Source organism: Oratosquilla oratoria, chromosome 8, assembly GCF_046742065.1.
Source record: "Oratosquilla oratoria isolate Oo_2021 chromosome 8, ASM4674206v1, whole genome shotgun sequence".
Lineage (NCBI taxonomy): Eukaryota > Metazoa > Arthropoda > Malacostraca > Stomatopoda > Squillidae > Oratosquilla > Oratosquilla oratoria.
The window spans coordinates 59,933,075-59,957,126 of record NC_134784.1 but is presented as its reverse complement, the minus strand read 5'-3'; the positions used below and the strand labels follow the sequence as shown (position 1 = coordinate 59,957,126).

General features: G+C 40.7%; 1 protein-coding gene across 1 annotated transcript in view; it reads right to left on the bottom strand.

Annotated features, from left to right (window-relative positions):
• The window catches only part of nesd (SHC binding and spindle associated nessun dorma), a 140,081-nt gene that overhangs the window by 30,809 nt on the left and 85,220 nt on the right, over positions 1–24,052 (bottom strand). The window contains exons 6-9 of the mRNA XM_076189292.1: positions 16,809–16,898; positions 16,409–16,642; positions 4,401–4,542; positions 1,308–1,623 (exon numbers count right to left, since the gene is read on the bottom strand). Coding sequence (XP_076045407.1) covers positions 1,308–1,623; positions 4,401–4,542; positions 16,409–16,642; positions 16,809–16,898 — 782 coding nt within the window. The remainder of the gene's footprint in view (positions 1–1,307; positions 1,624–4,400; positions 4,543–16,408; positions 16,643–16,808; positions 16,899–24,052) is intronic.

Below are 24,052 nucleotides of genomic sequence, written 5' to 3'. Positions count from 1 at the left end.
TTGTGTCTTCTAATATTTTGGAATGATCACTTTCTGTCCAGGACTTTGTTTCATGAATACCTACACGTGTGTGCGTGTGGACACTAGACATCTAAAGGATTAACTTCCTTTCTAATGTAAAGATAATCCTTTGAAGGTTGTCAATTTATTACTCAATATTTTGGGAGCAGCTGTCCTCCCTCTTCTTTCCTAAACTCACACTTCTCAGAGAAACCTGGAGAAGAACAGTGTGGGTCTAAAAAAAAAAGGGTACAGAGTTCAAATATGCATAAAAAAAAACATGTGAAAAGTTTTTGGCAAAGGGTAAGGATGTCTTTATGCTTTCATGAATTTGGAAAAGACAGGATTGACAGAGGTGTTATGGGGTATGTTGCAATGTATGGGATAAAGAGAAGTCTGTTAAAGGCGATCAAAAGTTTTAACATTAGTAGTAGAGCTTGTGAGAAGGTAGGGAATAGAGTGAGTGAGTTATTTGAGGTGAAGGTAGGGTTGTACCAGGGTTGTTTAGTCACCATGGTTGCTGAACATATATAGAGATGTGGTGGTGTGGGAGGCAAACATGAGGGTGTGGGCAGGGTGCTGGAGCTGGCAAGTGAGAACAGAAGGAAATGTTGTTTGCAGATGAAACTGTACTTGTAGCTAAGTTGGATGATAAACTGAGGCAGTTGGTAGTGGAATTTGGGAGGGTAATAGTAAATTGGGCAAAAATAAGGTTATGAGATGTACTGTACATAGGATGAAGGTAACAGTGAGTTGGAGGCAAGTTTAAATGAAGTGAGGCTAGAGGAAGTGGTTAGTTTTAAGTATCTAGGGTCACATGTAACAGGAAATGAGTGGGGATGGAGGTGAATTATAAAGGACGGGAAGCAAGCAAATGTCTTGGAGGAATGAAAACTGTAGAAATAGGTATCTATGGATAAACACAAAGAGAAGTCTGTACAAGGGAGTGATTGTACCCTTGTCTCTATATGAAGCAGAGACTTGGATTTTAAGGAGATATAAAAGTGGGGCTGGAAAGAAAGTTGGCAGATAGGGTTGATGAAAATATTGAGATGATTTGGCCATATGGAAGGAACGAGTAAGGTAGACCTACAAAGAATTAAGTTAAAGGGGAAAACAAATGGATGCTGGATGGGTGTGGATGCATGCCTTGACCAGTCGCCTTCCTTATAAGAGGGAAAGGGCCTTTATTATATATTAATCTAAACTAATCAGCCTTTACCCACAGAGTGAGGTGACTAGACTTGAGAGAGGAATTCACCTTTTCATTACCATAATACAATTATCTTTCACTTATATTTTCTTACCTTCTAAAAGGCAGTTCTTGAGTTGTACACTTCCTTGGTGAAGAATGAGACCCACTTGATCTTGAGTTGGGCGCAGAGTCAAGTTATAAAAATAAAACTCTTTGCCAATCAAGTCCAACATGACATCACCATTCTCAATACTGCCCATCAGCACTACATCTTCTCCCATGCCAATAAATGTACCTCCTTGAGACATATTACCAAGATTTTGGAGTTTGTGTGTTCCTGACATAAGGACCACAACATCATCCTTGCAGGAGGCATCAATAGCATGCTGAAGTGTGGGGAAGCCCTGTACCTGAGCTCCTTCTGGTACCTGTATGAATAATACAACACATGGTTATGAAAGGATGAGTTTGAAACAAAAGTTTGACTCATTCATTATTTATCAAAATCTAAGGGCAAAAGATTTATTCTTGTCTGCTCTGTAATCTATGGAGTAGATGAGTGGGGAGAACTCCTGCATAATGAAGCAGTGGAAGGTAAACCAGTTTTAGCTGTTGCAGCCTGATGTGGAAGTGTTGTCTTGCTGCATTGCCTCTGATCTAAGCTGTGGGTGGGGGGCAGGACTAACCCTTTATTCACAAACAGCTAAGATAAAAGGGACAATAAATGGGTGCTGGATGACTGTGGGATGAGTGAAAGGTCATTGTATGCCTTGGCTGGACCACCCCCTTTGTGGGGGAAAGGGTATTTCCACTATTTACACCTCCTTTCAATTCACAAGTAGCCCCATAAGGACCAATATGTCTGTTGCTGTTTGCATATCCTTTTGTATTTGTATGATAATGATGAATATTAGAGCAGGCTATTATTCCACTTATACAAACCAAATGGCCTTTTAAGGGACTGTAGGGCGCGAAAACACGAAAAATTCTGGAAAATCAACGAATTTTAGGTAAACATTTCAAAAGATTCTCTATGATGGTGGTAACACTGGCCAAATATTACAGCTCAATTCCGTTTCATTTCTTATATATAAAATAAAATAGATAAATTTTTGGCAACCTCTGGCAACCCCATTGCATGAAAAAACATTCTGTATATTGAAATAAAGTCAAAATTTTGATACCCAGTTCTGTTTTGTTTACTATAATTAATATATATAGAGATATCTGGCAACTTGCCCAACACTAATCGTCAATCACCACAAGGATCTCAGTATCTCTTCAAAGCTAAAGGAGAAAGGATGTCGCCCTGTCACGTATCTGTTAGCCTACCAGTCATGCATGCGATCGTATTATCTTTTTTTCTACCAACAGGTATTCAAAAGATTCTCTATGATGGCTGTAACACTTCGACCAAATATTACAGCTCAATTCCGTTTCTGTTCTTATATATAAAATGAAATAGATAAATTATTGGCGACATCTGGCAACCCCATTGCATGAAAAAACATTCTGTATATTGAAATAAAGTCAAATTTTCGATAGCCAGTTCAGTTTTGTTTAAAGTTTTAAATGGAAATGTAAAAAAATAGACAATGTCACGAGTGAGTACGCGGCTGGAGGATTTTAAATGCCGGTGCGCTCCTTTAAACTTTAAATGCCTCTCCTGAAAAGTTTATGTTTTTTATATTTAAATAGCCATATCTCTGTTTCTTTTTGTCCGATTTCATTCATTCTTTTGAATTTGTAAAGAGAAAGAGTAATTCTTTAATTTGATTAGAAAAAAACAAAGGAAAGTGTAACTTAATTTTTTTGTTTAATTTATCATAGCAGATTTTCACTGGAGTTTCTACTATTCAAAATAAAAAAAATCATAAAAAAAAAAATAAAAGAGAGTAGGAAAAAATCTAGCTTAATGAAGCTGTTTCCAAGACTCTAATCTTTCATTTCCTACATAGTAGGCTGATTACCTATGCCTATGGATACTTAAATGATTACAGATACTATCATAAAAAAAGAAAGAAAAAAATTAACTACACGTAATATATACATGTTACTAAAACAATTTAGTATGCAATAATACTCTTTCCGATAGAGTAAGTATACATAAGTTCACCAAAGAAATTGAACAACTTTTATGACACGTTCACCTATAAGCACTTCCCACAGTCCCTTAACTCTTATATGGGGGGGTAACCAAATCAAAGCATAATCCATCCCACACACATTTATCACCCTTCTTATCTTTACACCTAATGACTGAAGGGTCATCTCTGTCCCTGACTACACTGCTCAGGTCCAAGGGAATGTTGTGAAGTGGAGCACCACAGCAGGGCCTGATGGATGGAGCAAGTTTACCTCCACCACTTCAATATATGGTAACTCCCCCTTTAACTGTTGTACTTTTAACAAAAGCTCCACCCTCACATAAAACTCCAGAATATCTCTAGGCTGAACATATGGCCACAGCTAGTTTCCTAAAAGCTGCATGGCTCCTACAAAAGAACCAAGGTAGACTGTCTGAATTCTGCCTTCTCTTCCACCTTCAGACCCTCACTCTATGGCAATCTCTTCCTCCAGTCTTCCATTTTTATGTATATCTGTTGTCAGATATCTATAATTTTCTCCCTGCTACATTTTCCTCCTCAGTGTAACTGTATATTAACCTTGTGGATACCACTATTACCTTTGATACATTATCTTTTTCTCCAACAAACTCTACCAAATTCAGACATTAACCTCATAAGACTTTTTGCTAATGGAACAATGTATCTACACATACTACACTGTTTACCATCCATTCTTGCCTATTTTCCAGCCTAACTCCTGTATTCATAACTTGCATTCATTCCTATCATAAAAAAAGAGCTTCCCACAAAGAAACAGTGTGTGCAAACACTATTCAAGATTTTAAGAAAACACTTGATGCTGAAAAATACAAAGATGTAGATTAAAGTGCTGGATAGTGGATGGTTGATAATGCTGGATAAAGTGGATGCTTGCTGGCTGAGCAGGTCTGGGTCTTGCTACTTGTGGTGAAGGTTGAAGTGATGGCAATTCATACCTTGCCACCATCAAGTTGAACTAAGGGCATGGCTCATTAAATTCTACACCACAAAGTCCTCTGTAAGGGGCACCTTCTTAGCATCTTGATTGCGGGGGGAGTTTGTGAAAAACCAAATCAATCAATAATTAAAGTCTATACCTGTGGAATGTTCTGGAGGAACTCTGGCAGTCTGGAAGATATTAACAACATATCTTCAACCTTTACACAGTCCATAACTACTTTCACTTTCCCCTTGGCCCCTCCTTCTGGCTTCATTAATGGCTCATGTGCTGAAAGATACCTGTGTGACAAATGAAAATATGAGAAATTGAGATAAAGATCCTGTCAGTGTGCATACATGGGCGGGGGTAATCTGGTAATTATGGGGGATTTCAATTGCAAAGAAATTTGTTGGGAGAACATGACAGTAAGAGGAGATGACTTGTAGGGTAATATACTACTGGACATGACCATGGAATATACAATGACTCAGTGGGTCAGTGAAAACAGCAGATACAGAAATAACGAAGAGCCATCGAAACTAGACTTAATATTTACAACAGAACCTGAAATTGTGGATAAAATCCAATACAAGACCCCAATAGGAAAAAGTGACCATATACTCATTGAGACTGAACTAAAGGAAGAAATATACATGGAAAGAAATGAAAAGCATAGGAAAGGAAGATTGATGTACAACAAAACCAACTTAGCAAAATTAAAGAAATTCTTCCAGAATGCAAACTGGGAAAAATTTTATATGGAAGAGACAAAAGTGGAAGAGAAATGGGATATCTTGATGGATAATTACAATGAAGGGGTGAATAGGCATGTACCAAAACAGAAGCTAGAGTGTGTGCATTAAATGCTGTTTCAACAAAAGATGCAATGAGGCAAAAGACAGATTGGACAGAGATTGGAAAAGATGGAGAAAAGATAAAAAACCTGGAAAATAGCAAATTTATAAACTATAGAAATGAATATGTTAAAGTGAGAAGAGAGGAAAAAAAGGAACCATGAAAAGGATATTATAGATAAATGCAAAGAGCAACCCAAGCTATTCTATCTATACGTGAATGGTAAACTTAAAAAAAAAACAGGAAATGGTGAAACTATGCCAAGGGAATATAGAATACACAGAAGAATTAGAAATGGCCGAAGTCATGAATAATCACTTCAAATCTGTCTTCTGATTGCCGGTTTTGATACATCGCCTCCGACTGGTTATTTTGAATTGTTTAACAATATTGTGTATTTCCATATATTTTCTTGTAGTAAGCATTCCTGTGATTTTCTTTTGAGATTTTGTGATAAATTTTTGTATAAATTTCATATATTCATAGCCAGGCGTGTTGTCTTGGCTACCATGTTTTCCTCCCTGACATCATTTCTTGATGGTCATGTGTTCTTTCGTTGTTTGTAAGAAAACTGGTGTTATTGTTTACTTTTTTTTTTTTTTTTTTAAGGTATTTCCTGTGTATTGGACATTGTTTTATGACCGTCAGCCTAGATGAATTCATCTTTCCTGTAAAGGGGCACGTGTTTCTGTAAAGCGGTTGCAATATTTAATGTACGGATAATTTTTTCTGTTTTTCTTGTTAATATTGTTATGCAGTGGTACCAAAATTCCAAGATCTTGTTTAGCGATGTCTACTAAACATAAGCTGCCCTCCTTTATTAATACCCAAACATCACCTCAGACAATGGCTCATACTTTCACACTGTTACATCAGGATCCTTCTGTTATTAAATTTTCTGGTGATGATCCCCATTATAAAGCCATTGATTTTCTTCGCCAGTGTGAAGATTGTATTGTCAATACTAATGTTTCTACGGGGTCGGAGAAAATTTCTTTCGTAAGGTCACAGCTTGTGCCTAATTCTCTGGCTTCAGAGGTGTTATCTGCTTCGTGTCTCGACCCCAAGTCTTTAGGGTATAATTACGACCTCTTTCGGTCTAATTTCCTTTTTTTTTCTGATACCCCTGTAGGCAATTCTTTTCAATGGTGTTTTAATCTGGCTGATGTTCTTACATCCAAATTGGGCACTCTTGACTATAGGCGTGCTCAGGCCCAGGCCAGCAAAATTGTGGTTGAAGCCTTAGATTCTCTCGCCCATTCAGAGTGGGTTGATCATGGCACTATCTCTTTGGATAGGTTCCGCCTTATTTTGGAGTTTCTTTTATACATTCTCTTAGTGCCCTTTGAAAGGAGAGCTGCCTCTTCTCTCAGCTATAAGACAGATGAGACTCTACTGTCTTTTGCAACAAAGCTTTCATGTAAACTTAGGGAAGTGCCTTCTGGTTCCTTGTGTATTAGCAGTACTCAGCAACAAGCCAATGTTCCTAGTTCTCCTCCACCCCCACAGTCTTCAGTTCCTACTCGCAGCTCCCCTTCCTCTACATTTACCCCTCCTGTACTCACATGTACCTATTGTAACAAGTCAGGTCATTCGAGTGATTTTTGTTTTCATTGTAAGTGTCAAGTACACAAGTCAAGAAAGTCCCCTGTCTGTAGGAATGTACTGGATGTTTCTTCTAATGTGACACATGACCTCTCTACAGTAGAGCCGCAGGATAAGCTTAGCTACTGTCATATCTATGGTCGTTGTAAACACTCGACTGATCAGTGTTTCAAGATTCTGCAGCTTCAAGCTGAGACATCTTCTTAGCCTTGACAATCTCTGTCCCATTTTCAAAAGCACTCGTTTCACAACCCAAAGGTTTGACCAGTACTGTGAGGTCACAGATCATCCCCTTGGTGGCTGCTGAGTCATCTCAGTTACTCACCTCTAATTTCTTACAGAGAATACAAAATCTTTCAGTTACTGTAGATACTGGTGCAGAATGTAGTCTCATAAGTGGAAAAGCTTATGCTCCCTGGGATTTGTACAATCTCCCTTTATCTCCTTTTTGTAATAGTTTGCATTCTGTACAATGTGCCCCTTGCCTATTCTTGGGTCTGTTCACATTCCCTTAAGGTTTTCCTCACATGCTACAGTTTTCCATGTCACTTTTGTTCTTGTCTTTGGTCTTGCCCTTATGTGTGATTGCCTCTTGGGCATCGATGCTCTTTAGCACATGGCATTGATACATCTCCTAGTCGCCACATAGTGACTTTCTGTAATTTTGTTATTCCTGCAACAGATAGGCCAGTTTCCATTTGTGACTACCCTCCTGTGCATGAACAGGTGGTTCAGTTGCCTTCAAAGGGACCTCCTCACTTTAGCTCTTCTATTCTTTCTTGTGCTGCTGCTGTTGTTGTAGGAAAGCATTGTATTTGACCTTCAAGTGCAGTTCCAGTACACATTTCAGGTGCTCCAATTGGGTCTGATGATTTATCTCAGCCTGACTCTGTTCATGTTCATTGCCTTGCTTTGGAAGGGACTCTCTCCACTATTCACGAAGATCATGTTACCACACCTATGGTAACCAACATCACGGGTGCTCCTATCTCTTTCTCCTAGCAGTCACTTAGGCTCCTTTGAAATAGTTGATGTTGATACTTTCAAGGATTCATTTCCTATCATTGCAGCTTCTGTGCTACAGTCTCCGCAAGTGACACGGCTCACTTGGCCTCCAAATTTGCAACGTTTGTAGGTGAGATTGATTTTCCTAATGAGACACCTCATCTCATTGAACTGTTAGTGACCCACCATCAGGCTTTGGCTTTGCCAGGTGATCCATTAGGACTTACAGATTGTGTGGTTCATAGAATTGATCTTCAACCAGGTGCTCAGCCTGTTTACATTCCCTCTTATAGGTTACCTCACTCTCATCAGGTTGTTACACAGTCCTTGGTTGACGACATGTTATGTGAAGGCATTGTACAAGAGTTTCACTCAGAGTGGAACTCACCCCTCCTCCTGGTGCCTTAGAAGGATGGATCTTTTCGTCCTGTTATTGATTATAGGCAAGTTAATGAGGTAACTGTTCCTGACCATTACCCTTTGCCTGTACTAAGTGACCTTCTTCAGTCCATTGGCACTGGTAATACGGTCACGAGTCTTACAGGGGTAACTACATGTGTTGGCTACAGAACACTACACACCTTAGACTTGAAAGTGGGTTTTTGGCAGATACCCCTGGAGAAGCCTTGTAAGGTCACGGCCTTTTCTACTCCCAATGGACATTATGAATGGCTTTATTGCTCCATGGGGTTGTGGAATGCTCCCTTGACTTGCCAGCACTTGATTAACTCCATTTTTCATGGTCTAATAGGCAATGGACTTCTTGTTTACCTGGATGGTTTAATCTTAGTTCCAAGGATGTGGAGAGCCACTTCACTAAGTTGTCCATGGTCTTGCAACGGTTTGCTGATGCTGGATTGAAACTCAATTTGCCCAAGTGTTCTTTTCTTAAGTCTAGCATACAATTCCTAAGTCATGTTGTTGACAAACATGGTATTCAAACTACTGATGATAAGGTCAAAGCGGTTAGGGACTTCCCTATACCTAAGTCAGTTGAGCATGTACCTTCCTTGGTCTGGCAGGGTACTATTGTGCTGTGGATGTGCTGTGGATGTGCTGTGTCTTGCGACACTGCTTCTGACCCACGGCAGTGGACAAGGTGCAGGGATGACCCGTCATCCAGGAGGTGCTAAGATGAGAGGGAGGATGGAAGGGTGTGGAGTGTATTCAGGGATGGAATGGGTGGGAATGATTTTATGCCTTTTCCTTTTTGGCTACCTCCCTTGTAAGGGGGAAAAAGCCTTGGTATATCTATGTATTAGGAATTTTACTTCAATTGCTTCCCCACAAACACATCTCCTCAAGTAGGATACTTCCTTCTAATGGCATGATGTTCCTCAGGAAAGTTTTGATTCTTTGAAACTTGCACTTCCTGAAGCCCCTGTGTTGGCATTCCCAGACTATAGCCTTCCCTTTACTATTTGTACAGATACTTCTGGTACAGGTATTGAAGCTGTACTTATGCAGCAATATGACAGATGTAGACCACATGTTCTTGCATATGCTAGTCACATTCTTAACAAGCCTGAGTCTTGTTACTCTGTTACTCATTTGAAGGCCTTGGCAGTGGTGTGGGCTTTAAAGCATTTTCATATAATTTTTGGATATCCTATTACAGTCTACATGGACCACACTGCTGTCACTCAGCTTTTCCAAGGCAGGAACCTTTCAGGTCGCCTACCCAGATGGTTTCTCACGATTGAGGAATTTAACCTAACCCTTAAGCATATTCCAGGGCATGCAAACAATGTTGCTGATGCACTTTCATGTAATATCCCTGTTGCTGCTGTTACAGTAATTGACAAATTCTCTCTGAAGTATCTAGCCAAAGCTCAGTGTGAGGACCCTGTTTGGTCTGCTGTTATTTATGCTTTGGAGTATGGTGATGACACCACTTTACCAGAGTTACCTGTTCCCCTGTCCCAATTTTCCTTGCAGGACAAGATTTTCATTTGTAATGTGGAAGTGTTTGATCAGGATATGGCACAACTAGTGATCCCTGACTCCCTAGTTCGTGTTGTTCTGTCCCTTGCTCATGATGCCCCTCAGGCTGGTCACCCAAGTCATTACAAAACTCTGGCTATGGCACATAAGAAATATTATTAGCCAAAAATGTGACTAGACATTACCTCTCATGTAGCCCAGTGTAGCTCTTGTGCCAAGGACAAAGGTTCTATGCACACTGCTCCCATATTAGAGTATCCTACTCCTCGCCCTTTTCAGACTATGGCTATAGACCTTTTACAACTGCCTCGTAGTACTCAAGGTTCCATGTATGTCCTCATGTGTGTAGACCACTTTAGTCATTTTGTAATATTGGCTCCCTTATGTAGCAAGTCTGCTCCAGTAGTAGCCCATGCTTTAATTTCTCATGTCTTTTGCCCATACACTAAGCCTTCAGTGTTCCTTAGTGACAATGGGTCAGGATTTAGGAATGAGGTTTTAGTGAGCATTTGTGAGCGTTACAGCATCCTGCAAACATTTGTGGCTGCTTACCATCCTTCATCCAATGGTCTTGTGGAGAGGACAGATAAGATTCTAGATGTACTCGGGCATGTTGCTAGTAGCCTCCATGAATCTTGGGAGGATTGGCTTCCCCATGTCAGTGCTTGTATTAACAGCACCATTAATGTCTCTACGGATAAGACCCCTCATTATATTAGCTATGGAATGGAAAAACGACTCCCTTATGATGTGCTTGATAGTCCTACTTGTCCCCTCTACAATATGGAAGACTATAGTCAACTTCAATGTCATACTTTACATTCTATTTATAGTTCTGTAAGAGATCAACTTGATGTCTTGGATCCAAAGCCAAGATGTTGAAAAACCAGTATCTGTGGGCTAAGCCTGTTAACATCTGCATTGGTGATCATGTATATAAAAGCATGCCTGACCACCAATCTAAGCTCAACTGTAGATTTGCAGGCCTCTTTTTGGTGACTGAACAGTTACATCCTAATAAGTTCAGGGTCTTTGATCCTTCGCAGGGACTGAGTGAAGTGTTACACATGGATAGGCTTAAAGTTACAAGAGTGCCTATCCCTGCATTTACCCAGCCTCCCCCAAGGCCCCCTGTTCAACTATGCCTTGTGTATCTGTCCCTTATAATTATAATCTCTGGTCAAGGGGTCCTTTGTCTGCTTAAACTGTATTTGTATTTAACTAGTTTTACCTAGTTGTATTTTGCGGGAGAAGAGCTATGCTCGTAGGGACCCGCAGTTGTATCTTTCCACATCCAGTTCTTTCTTAAAGTCGTGTATAGTTTTAGCACTCACTGTTTTCTCTTTCAATTTATTCCATGAATCTATCACTATGTGGAAAGCTATTCTTTTTCAGATCTCTTCTGTAACTCCTTAAGTTTCTTTTTATGTCCCCTTGTATTCCTTCTGTCCCATTTAAGTAGATCATCCCTGTCAAGGATTTCCATACCTTTCATAATTCAATATGTGGATATCAAATTACCTCTTTCTCTTCTTTGCTCCAGAGTTAATAAGTTTAGTTTGTCCAATCTTTGTTCATATGTCAACATGCTGAGTGTTGGTGCCATCTTTGTTAATGCTCTTTGAATTCTTTCTAGTTTCTTTGTTTTTTTTTAATGTTGTATAATCCTTGTCCCACCATACTTGATTGTATAAGACCTTTCAGTTTTGTCTCTGCAATTTCCATTATGTCAGGTTTCTCTATTGATAGATCATTCATTTAATTCTGATATCATACCGTCCATATTTGTATATGCCACTTTTAATTTTTTCTTCTCTTCTCTTTTTTGGTTTAAGTTTCCATTTTTCTGATGTACCATTTTCTCAGTCTCAGATTTAGCCCTCTTCAAAAAAACTTGTTTTTTAGCGTCTCCGTTCTTTTCTCGATTTTTTCCTTAGCCTCACTTCTCAGTTCCCTATCTTTCTCTAATTCCTCGGCATTCATTTCCTTTTTTATCCATACATTTTTGTATTTTTCACTGTTTGCTAGTTTTGCCACTTTTGATAGTACTTCTGCTATCATTTGTGTTCTTAGTTTGATTTTCATTGGTCTGTGATTCTTTTCTTTTGAGTATGTACCCATCCTGTGTACGTCATCAATTTCTGTATCTAAACTTTGTCCTTAGAGACAGGCTAAGGAATGATGACATAAGGGAAGAGTTGGACGTGGAACCGATACTACATTTTATCAAAAGAGCTCAGTTAAGATGGTATGGGCATGTCATGCGAAGAGAGGAAAATAGAGGACCGTTGAAATACTACAAATGGAATCCAGCTGGTAAGAGACCTGTCGGAAGGCCAAGGAAGTGATGGAAAGATGGAATACGTGAAGCAGTGGCTGCCCGAGGGGAGACGCTAGACCACGTTGAGGAGACGGAGTTGTTTGCAGACAGAGGAGAGTGGAGAGCATTCATGAGACACCATGACTGACAGGGGAAACCCTACCTGGTGTATGGTGAGAAAGGAAAGGAATTTTTGTCCTTCTTCTTGGACCGCTTTTAGAATCTCCTTAGCAATTTCTTTCTCTTCCTTTTCCCTTCAGTATTTGTTTACATTGTGTTTTTCATTTATACCATAAACCACAATGCATTTATTTTTGTCTACTGTGTCTCTCACCCAATTTTCCTTCTCTTTGATTACCTTGATCGTTTCCTTTGCATTCTCTTTTACCTGCTGCTGTACTATTTCTGAGAATGATAGTTTTTGACTTTCGCATTCCTTTTTCCACTGGTTTTTTATTTCATTTAGGCCAGTCTCTTTGATTGATTCTTTCATTTTTTCCATTACTGCTTTCAATTGTTCTTTTACCTCTTTTTTCAGTTCACCATTTGCAATCTTAACCTTGTTTTCCTTTCTTTCCTTTTCTCTTTTTATTGCACTTAGTTAACTTTTTAGTTCATTTAATTCCCTTAGTATCTCATCTGTTGTACGTAGGTTGGTTACTTCTAGTTGCAAAGCTTTGTGGTCTAATCTTAAATCGATCACTTCGTCCGCTAAGTTGTTAATTTCTCTGTTTCGTATTACTCTGCTAATCCTAAAATCTCTCTGTGTCCAAGGTTTTCTCCATTGTTTCCCCTTGCCTCATAAACCCAGAGAAATACTCATCACTTACGTCCTTGCTGGTCACTTTGGGAGTGTTGTTCAAGCATGGTTTTTTTCCTGCGTATTACCTCCCACGGGGACTCAATCCTGGATTCATCTAGTCCTCTTTTAGTTGGTTCATTGATTCTTCCTTCTTTATTACTTTCCATTTTGTATTAAACTATTCACTCAAGAACTGGATCGGATACAAACCCACATTTATCTTCAACTTCCTTCTTTCACACACCTTCTCAAACTCTGTCACTAACTTCCTTAATCCCTCCTCTGATCCTGCTACAAGTGCAGTGTCATCAGCAAACAACAACTGGCTTATTTCCCACTTTTCTCCATTTTCTTTAACCATCTCCAAACTCTGACCCACTACCACCCCATCCATGTAAAGATTGAACAGCCAGGGTGACATAACACATCCCTGAAGAAGTCCCACCTTTACCTCAAACCATTCACTCTCTCCATTTCAAATCCTAACACAAGCTCTACTACTCTCATAAAACTCTTGACTGCTCTTAACAGCTTTCCTCCTATCCCATATACCTGCAATACCTCCCACAGTGCCTTCCTGTCTACCTTGTCGTAAGCCTTTTCCAGATCCATAAAATCCCAACAAAAATCTGATCTACACAACCCCTGCCTGTCCTAAATCCACACTGTTCCTCACTAATTACTCCCTCTCTTCCTCTCCTAATCCTCTCAATGAAGACCCTCCCATAAGACCTTCCCAACTACACTCAAAAAGCTGATCCCTCTGAAACTACTACACTCACACTTGTCCCCCTTTCCCTTGTAAAGCAGAACTATACAGGCACTCCTCCAGTCTTCTGGCACTCTACCCTCTCTTAAACAAATATTAATAACCTCACCAGCCAGTCCACCATCACTGTACCTCCTTTTTTCAGACATTCTGCATGGCATCCATCCTGACCAGGTGCCCTACCTGCTCTCATCATCTTAACAACTGCTTTCACTTCATCTCTCCCTATTTCTCCTCCATTTTCCTTACTCATCACTCTCATTTTCTTAGCACTTCCCACTGCAACTACCTTTCCCTCCCTATCCTCCTTCACATTCAGCAGCTCCCTAAAATACTCTCCCCACCTTCCTCTCACTGCCTTCTCTTCCATTATCATCTCTCCATCTGCACCTTTTACCTTTTCTTCTCTACTTGATTCCCCTCCTCTTTCTCTTTTAATTTCTTTTGAAAACACCATTTTATATCTTTAGAAAATTTCTGTCATACTCTTACCCCATTTCACATCTGCTCTCCTCTTTGCTTCCTTTATCTTATGCTTGACCTCCCTTCTCTTTACTTTGTACCTTTCATACGATTCCCTCATCCTGATTTGTAGCCAATCTATGAAAGGCTGCTTCTTCTCTTCTACACCCTCCTTTGCTTCCTCATCCTACCATTCACTACCCTTCCTTCTATTTCCCCCCACCCTCCTTGTTCCACACACCATCTTAGCACACCTTATGACTCCCTCCTTGAACTATTCCCATTCCTTCCTCCTTATACTACTCCTCCTTTTCTTTCTCATTTAAGCAGTTCACTCTAAGTACCTCCCTACCTTCTGTCCTTTTCCTCTTTCTCCACCTATTCTCCACTCTCAATTTACCTTCCACCAAAAAATGATCTGATATTCTCCCACTCTCTCCCCTTAGAACATGTACATCCTTAACTCTTCCTACCATACTCCTGGGCACCACTATGTAGTCCATTAACACTCTATCTACCACCCTTCCATCCACCACCCTCTCCCATGTGTATTTATGCTTGACTTTCTTCCTAAACACTGTATTTGCTATCATCAACTCTCTTTCTAAACACATCTCCACCATCAATTCTCCACTACGATTTTTAACCCCTTCCATACGGTGCCGCACACGTAGGCGTCATGGGGAGCGAGTGTATTCGCGAGGCTGCCATATCGGCGTCTTGATTATATTTATTGTAGTCGCCCCTCCATAATGACATTCTTTCTAATTCTTTTGTAATCGCATTTTCTATGGTTATCAAAATTCACGGGTGAAGAGAGAACGATCGATATAAGCGGTGACTATATTTTATGATGCGAGTATTATTACGACACGTTGTACGGCTGGCATTGGCTGCTGCCACTGAGATCTAAGTCCATGACGCCTACGTGTGCGGCACCGTATGGAAGGGGTTAACTGGAACTCCATACGTCCCAATTACTCCATGTATTGGTTCATTTCCTACCCTAGCATTAAGGTCTCCCAATACAACTGCACTGATATTTCTCCTTAATCCCTCTATGGACTCATTTTAATCTACCTAAAAAGCCTCCCTTTCCTTTGTGCTCTTCTCACTACCAGGCCCATACACACTTACAAAAACCCACATCTCCCTTTCCAGCTTCTTCATCCACATTAACCTTGAAGAAACCTCCTTCCACTCCACTACATGCTTACCTATCTCTTCCCTTACTAGTATAGCCATTCCTTCTCTCCCTCGTCCTCTCTTTACTCATGAGAACCTCCCAACTACACTCCCAAACTTACACTCGCCCATTCCTTTCAATTTAGTTTCACTCAAAGCCAACACACCCATCTTTCTTCCCACAAACATACTGCCCATCTCTTCCCTTTTACACTCATCTGTACCATGTCCATGCACATTAAAAGACCCAAACCTTAGGGTATTGGTTGGAAAACTCCTAGACCCTCTTATGTCTTTACTTTTTTTTTTTTTTTTTTTTTAGGAATGTCCCCTGTGGGACTACAGCTAGCAGGATTCCTAGTCCTAACCCCCATCCCATTTTTTGTCACCTTTTACGACTCAAGTGGGAAGACTTGGTGACAGCATTCTATCCCCCACTACAGGGTAGGCAAAAAAAGGAAATGAATATTCAGAGAAATGGTACAGGACAGTAACAAGGGGTTGGGGGACAGCATAACAGAGGGACAGTCGTAGTATAATAAAAGTGTCATCATTTCTCTATGAACAGAGTCTTCCTCTATCACAGACAAAAATTGTGTGGCTCTAGTCCATAGGGGCGCCCCATATAGATCCTAAAGTATCAACTGCATGCTACTTTGCCACAATAACATGTAGCCAATACCCCTGACGGTTTGAGCACATGGAAAGAATGAGTGAAGAAAGACTAGCAAAAAGAGTGTGGAAAGCTGATGTAGATAGGAGGAGGTTGAGGAGAAGATCAAGAATGAGGTGGACGGGAAGGGTTATAAGGGCATTAAATGTAAGAGGAATGGCTGACAAGCAAGGAAGAGAGAGGATAAAGGATAGAAATGAATGGAGAGTGGTTAGAAATGGATAAAGAAATGATAGGCTGAAGGGATGGTATCCTTGTCTACTCTAAATTTCTTAAGTGGATCAGGGGGGTGTCTTGCTGCATTGCCTCTGGCCTGAGCAATGTGATGGGGTGATAGGGATGATCCTTCATTCATGAGGTGCTACAATGGGTGGAACAACAATTGGGTTTTTAGATGGGTGTGGATTAGGTGTAGGGTATGTGTATGCTTTGACACAACCCTCCTTTCAAGAGAAAAGGCTTCTATGATATACATGCATATATGTACTTCTGGTGACTCAAGACTTTCATCAGAACTCTAATAAACATGAGTCTTATTCTTTTACCTTGTCACTGGATCTGCAAGTATTTCAAATCGGTCTTTAAGTTGATTCATCTGCTTGTGTAGCTGTATCAATTCTCTCACAAAATTCTCGCTCACATCCTTTACATCTGATTCAACACCACTTGCTAATTCCACTGTCTGGATCTGTTTACCAATTTCCTTGGCTTTGCGTATTATCTGCCACATCTCAGCACTGACATGTGAAGGAATAGCACCATTTTTGGTATCATAGTACCTGTGAAAAACATGGGGAATAAAGATTACAGCTGTATGTATGGTCTTCCCTCATGACAGACACATTTACACACTATGTATTATATATACAACTCTATTACCATCTTTGGTGAGAAGGGATCTTGCAAACTTGTAGCATGCTTCATGAAACAAGATGGTCAACTTACAAATTAATTCGTTGAGTCAGGGTGTAATTATCATAATTACACTGGTCCTCTAAGGCATCCCAAGGTCGCCATATGTACGAGTAGAAAAACCTGGAATATGGTGAAGCCTTGTTATTATGTAGTTGTTAGGTACCAACAATGGGTACCTGAAAGACAGATGTCAGGGAGAATTATCTTACCAATCCTGTCAACACCCTCACTATCTGCTGGAGTTGCAGCCCAAAGGGGCTGACACTTGTTCACTGTACCTGGCTCAAGATTTCCATCAACTTCAACATTTCTTCAACTTTTTTCACAGAAAAGGAGCAGACAACCAGTGATTACTCCCCTCCTACTATAAGTAGGTAACAAAGAAATTCCAATATTAATACAACAGACAACAGCCCAACATTTCTTCACAGAAAGATCTATGGGAGGGCCCAAGGACTGTTGTCAGCCACCATGGGAATGGGGGTTTATGGTCAGTAAAATTCAAGACAATTATTATTACATTCACATAAAGAAATGGCTCGACCTACTGTGGATGTGCTGTGTCTTGCTGCAATGGGCAGGGGACAGGGGTGACCCTTCATCCATGAGAAGCTAAGATGAAAGGGAAATGGATGAAGGAAAGGAATGGGACGAGTGTGACTTGGCTGGCCCCTCATAAGGGGGAAGAATCCTATTCTTTATAGACAGATTAAGAAGTGGCAGGAGTAAACAGCTCCAGCTGTACCTACTGTGGAAGCACTGTTACTCACTGTGTTGTCTTTAACTCAAGTGGTGTAGTGGGAGATAAGGATGACTTCATCCATGAGGTGGAAATTTAATTATTCAATTACTAAGGTCAGTCAGTCAGTCAGTCTGTTGTCCCAGTTCTATCTTACAGAGGATTCATGGCTCACAGACAATGACTACTGGACAGGGCCATAAGTTATTCAGGTAAGAAATACTGTATTGTTGTCTAGGGATTTTTAGTATAGGGCATTTTAGATGAAGTGCTTTACTGCCCCACTTCAGATGCGCACATAGACATCAAAGACCTGATAGATACATACCAAGAGGTTTTTCCCTTTTACAAGGGAGGTAAGCCAGTCAAAAGGCATAATTCCACTCCCATCCATTTCATCCCCACCCATTCCACTCCCATTCACCATCCCTTTCTCCCTCTCTCTTTTCTTGGCTCCTGGATGACAGGTCATCCCTGCATCTCACCCACTGCTCTGGGTCAGAAGCAATGCAACAAAACTCAGCACATCCAGAGCAAGGCCACTTCATTTAACTGGCGACCCCCCTATCTGTCTCCTTATGCAGAAAATGAAAAGACAGGGAAAAATTTCTTCAGGCTGTGTCAAAATAACATTCACACATGACCACTCCCTAACCCCCTCATCCCCTACCAACTCTCTTCCATGCATCACAGCATCATCCATCCAAAGACTTGATAGAGAAGGCAAATTCTATCTACATACCAAGGGTTTTTCCCCCCTTATAAGGAAGGTAGCCAAATCAAAAGGAAGCTCATGGTTTGGAAAAGCGAGGACAGGTGCCATGATTAAAGCTCTCTTTAAGTCATTAAAGGGTTTCTCTTAGTCAGGTGTCCAATTGAAGGGAGTGTCCTTCTTAAATAGCTTAGTTAATGGTGCTACTATACCAGTGTAACCTTGAATATATCATCTGTAAAAACCTGATAGACCAAAGAATGAATATATGTGGCCAACAGAAATAGGGCATGGAAAATCAATGACTGCCTTGACCTTGTCCTGTGAGGTTAAACTTCCTTGTGAGTTAATGACATGCCCTAAGAAGCATATTTCTTTCTGAAAGAAGGAGCACTTCTTAAGCTTCAGTTTTAGGCCTGGCTTTGCTAGTCATGAGAAAAAATGTTAAGAGTGTGTAAGTGTCCACTAATCAATTTTGAAGTGATCACATCATAGAAGTATATAAACACAGAATGGCCTATGAGACCTGCAAGGACTGTGTAAGTTGTGTGAACATTGAAGAAGCTGAAACGAGACCCATGGCTACTAGTTCAAAGTGAGTGTACTGTGGGGGTGCTGAAGGCTGTCAGGGGTCAAGACCCTGGAGCAAGGGGGATCTGGAAATATCTTGACATAAGGTCCAATGTTGTGAACACTATGTTGTTTTCCATGATGGAGTGTAAGCAATATTGCAATACAGGGATTGGGTGTCTATCTGGTATAGTTAAATTCCCTGAAGTTTACTACTGGGCGGAAGGAACCATCATGTTTAAGGACAACAAAGAGAGGGAAATTCCATTCAGTGATTGATGATTCAATGATGTCCTGATCAATCATTCCTGGATAAGATTATCTACAATCATGCATTTACTGTGCGGCATTCTGTATGCAGGACTGTAACACAGTTTGGAGTTCTCACAAAAGGGTATGTGATGTTGAATGAGGTTAGTAACTCCAAGGGGTTCACCTGGAGTGGCAAGAGTTTGCCTGAACTTGTTGTAAACTCCAAGTCTGCTTATGCACCAGGAAAGTCTATGGGGTTGAAATGTGATGGATAAATGGGTTCTTGTGCTGTGGACATGTCAGAAGTCATGGTACAAATCTGAGAAGTATGGAATTCATCATCCATGACTTTGATGCGCAAGGGATATACTTCAAAATTGCAAATTTCTGTATCTACTGTGAGATAGAGTGGTGCACTAGTGTCATTGGCAATCAAAATGCAAGTGTGACCTTTCTCTGATGTTGAGTTGATGGCTGATAGGAGAGAAATGCCATTGACATGGCAAGTCTCTTGCATAAAGAGTACTTCAGTGTCTGGGGCTTGAAAAACTCTTAGGAATATCTTTGTATATTCATTAGGAAACAGTGTCTTTGGGTTGATGAGCACTGCATGTGTTTGAATGTAGATAACACTTCTGAGACTGGAGTGGATTTTATGTTGAATTCCTCTATGAGGGGAGAGATTTTCCCCCCCAGTTAAATAAATACCAACAGTGTTTAATAAGTGTTTAGTCCTGAGTTTAGCCGATTTGTACGTATGGGAGGAGTTAGTACGTCTGTTACATTTGGAATGCATGTCCACAGATGTCAGTAAAATGGAAGAGGTAGTGCTGGGGAGGGTTTGGAGTGGTCAATTACTGGAAACTCTGTTGTATGGAGGTGGAGGAACAATTAATACTAGTAGCTGGTGCATCCTCATGTGACAGAGTGAAGTGAATTTGAAGTCAGGGAGTACAGGCAACTGACAAGGAGTCATGGTCTACTTATGACTAATTGGTCACGTGAATCTGATTTATGGTATGAGGAATTGCTGATGGCAATGCAGGATGTGAGTTGGGAAAACTTCTTTATTGAAGAAACACAGGTGGAAGAGAAATGGAAGATATCAAAAGAAATCTATAATGGTGTGGATGAATATATATGAAAACAAAAACAAGAAAGGTGTACATCAAGTGCTGGTACAACAAAAAATGTAGTAAGGCAAAAGATAGAAGAGACAAAGCTTGGAGATGGAGGAAAAAAAAAAGTCAAGTACCAAATATATAACAAAGAAATTAATATATAAAAATATGCAGGGAAGAAAAAAAAATATGAAAAAGATATAATAGACAAATGTAAGGATCAACCTAATTTATTCTACAGATATGTAAATGGTAAACTAAAAAATAAACAAGGAAATAATGAAATTATGTCAAAGGAATACAGAATATATAGCAATGGCTGAAATTATGAATAAACATTTCAAATCTTCACTCACAAAAGAAAATATACACAATTGGGATGCAGGAAGGGGAGAAAGATTCCCACCCCCTTCATGAAAGAAATAATTGTGACACAGAAAGAAATAAGGGACCAAATAATAAACCTTGATGTCAGAAAATCACACACCCCAGACGGAATTGCAAACTGGATACTAAAAGAATGTACAGATGAACTAACACACAAAATATATAAGATAATAGATTGCTCACTTAAAGAAGGAAATTTACCGTAAGACTGGAATAATGCCAATATATAAAGGGGGAGATAAGGTAGGCCCAACAAACTATAGACCAGTCTCCCTTACAAGCACAATAGATAAAATTTGTGAAAAAGTCATCAAAAGTAGATGGACTAAACACCTGGAAGAGAACAATATTCATACATATATATACCAAAGGCTTTTTCCCTCTTACAATTTACAAGGGAGGTAGCCAAAAAACATACATACATACATATACCTTACAAGGGAGGTAGCCAAAAAGGAAAAGGCATAAAATCATTCCCACCCATTCCATCCCTAAATACACTCCACACCCCTCCACCCTCCCTCTTATCTTAGCACCTTCTGGATGACGGGTCATCCCTGCACCTTGTCCACTGCCCTGGGTCAGAAGCAGTGTCACAAGACACAGCACATCCACAGCAAGGCCGCTTCATTAAATCGGCGACCCCCCCCTCTACGTCCCCCCATGCATAAAAGGAGAAGACGGGGAGAAATCCCTTTGTGCTGCGTCAAATTTTGCTCACACATATTACCTCCCCCCCTCCCCCCCGCCCATTCCACCTCATGCATCACAACATCATCTATATACAACCATTCTCCATTCACCCCTGTCTTCTGTCTGTCCTCTCCCATCCTTCCTCAACAGACATTCCCCTCTTCCCCAAAGCCCCCTTCACCCCATCCATCCACCTCATCCTAGGACGTCCCCTCATGTTCACTCCCTCCACATCTGCCTTCCATAACTCTTTTACTAGTCCTTCTTCACTCATTCTTTCCATGTGTCCAAACCATCCTAATACTCTTTCATCAACCCTATCTCCCAACTCCCTTTCCACCCCCGTTCTCCTCCTCACCACCTCATTTCTCACTCTATCTAGCCTAGTAACCCCCATCATACTTCTCAGACACCATCATACTTCTCAGCCAAAAAACAAAGGCATAAAAACCATTCCAGCCCTAACACCCTCCCCTCCCCTCCACCCTCCCTCTTCTCTTGGCACCTCCAGGATGACAGGTCATCCCTACATCTTGTCCATTGCCCTGGGTCAGAAGCAGTGTCGCAAGACACAGTACATCCACAGCAAGGCAGCTTCATTAAATTGGTGACCCCCCTCTCTGTCCCCACATGCAGAAAAGGTGATGGGGAGAAATATCTTTAGGTTGTGTCAAATTTTTCTCACAATTACTACCTCAACTCCCATCCATTCATGCATCACAACATCATCCATATACAACCATTCTCCATTCACCCCTGTCTTCTGTACTCTCCTGTCCGAAAGCCCCTTTTACCTCATCCACCCATCTAATCCTAGGTCACCCCCTCATTTTCACTCCTTCCACACCTCTTTCACTAATCTTTCTTCACTCATTCTTTCCATGTGTCCAAACCATCCCAATACTCTTTCATCCACCCTATCTCCCAACTCCCTTACCAACACCATTCTCCTCCTCACCTCCTTATTTCTCACTCTATCCAGCCTAGTAACCCCTATCATACTTAGACACCTCATCTCAAACACATTCAAACTCCTCTCTTCCTCTCTTATGTTCCATGTTTCTGCCCCATACAGTGCTGTTGGCACAATCACTCCTTCATACAACCTCCTCTTAGCATCCATTCCCAAATGTCTATTTCTCATAACATTTTTTAACCCACCAAGGCATTTACTTGCTTCTCTCAATCTACATTCTACCTCCACCTCCACTCCTCCCTTTCCTGCCACATTCACACCCAAGTATCTAAAACTATCCACTTCCACCAGTCTCTCTCCCTTAATGCTCACTTTCACCCCTTGTACATCTCATCACCTTACTTTTACCCACATTTATCTTCAATTTCCTTCTTTCACACACTCTCCAAAACTCTGTCACAAACTTCCTCAGTCCCTCCTCTGATCCTGCTACAAGCGCAATGTCATCCACAAACAACAGATGGCTCACCTCCCACTTTTCTCCATTTTCTCTAACCATCTCCAATCCCTGACCCACCATCCTTGCATTTACCTCTCGCATCACTGCAACCATGTATAAGCTGAACACCCAGGGCAACATAACACATCTCTGACAAAGTCCCACCTTTACCTCAAACCACTCACTCTCTCCATTTCTAATTCCAACACAAGCTCTACTACTCTCGTAAAAACTCTTGACAGCACCTTAAAGCTTTCCTCCTATCCCGTATATCTGCAAAACCTCACACAGTGCCTTCCTGTCTACCCTGTCATAAGCCTTTTCCAGATCCATAAAAGCCAAAAATAACATCCTTACCTTTTCCTATTGCTTTCACACATATTTGTTTTACCACAAAAATCTGATCTACACAACCTCTACCTGTCCTAAATACACACTGTTTATAACCAATTACTCCCTCTCTTCCTCTCCTAATCCTCTCAATCAAGATCCTCACATAAGCCTTCCCAACTACACTTAACAAGCTGATCCCTATGAAACTACTACATTCACACTTGTCCCCCTTTCCCTTGTAAAGTGGAACTATACAGGCACTCCTCCAGTCTTCCACCCTCTCTCAAACATTAAATAACCTCACCAACCAGTCCACCATCACTGTACCTCCTTTTTTCAGACATTCTGCATAGCACCCATCCAGACCAGGTACCTTACCTACTTTTATCATTTTAACAGCTGCCTTCACTTCATCCTTCCTTATTTCTCCTCCATTTTTCCCACTCATCATGGTCCTTTTCTTAACATTTCCCATTACAACTACCTTTCCTTCCCTATCCTCCTTCACATTCAGCAACTCCCTAAAATACTCTGCCCACCTTCCTCTCACTGCCTTCTCTTTCATTATCATCTCTCCATCTGCACCTTTTACCTTTTCTTCTCACTTGATTCGCCTCCTCTTCCTCTCTTAATTTCTTTCCAAAACATCTTTTTATTACTTTCAAAATTTTCTGTCATACTCTTACCCCATTTCACATTTGCTCTTCTCTTTGCCTCCTTTATCTTGTGCTTTACTTCTCTTTTCTTTTCTTTGTACCTCTCATATGACTCCTTTGTCCTATTTTGTAACTAATCTGTGAAAGCTCACTTCTTCTCTTGTACAACCTTCTTTGTTTCCTCATCCCACCACTCACTACCCTTCTTTCTATTTCCTCCCATCCTTCTTGTTCCACACACCATCTTTGCACACCTTATGACTCCCTCCTTGAACCATCCCCATTCCTCCTCCACTCCTTGTTCTACTCTATCCTTCACTCTCTCCCACTCCTCTCTCAGCTTCTTATACTCCTTCTCCTTTTCCTTCTCATTTAAGCAGTTCACTCTAAGTACCT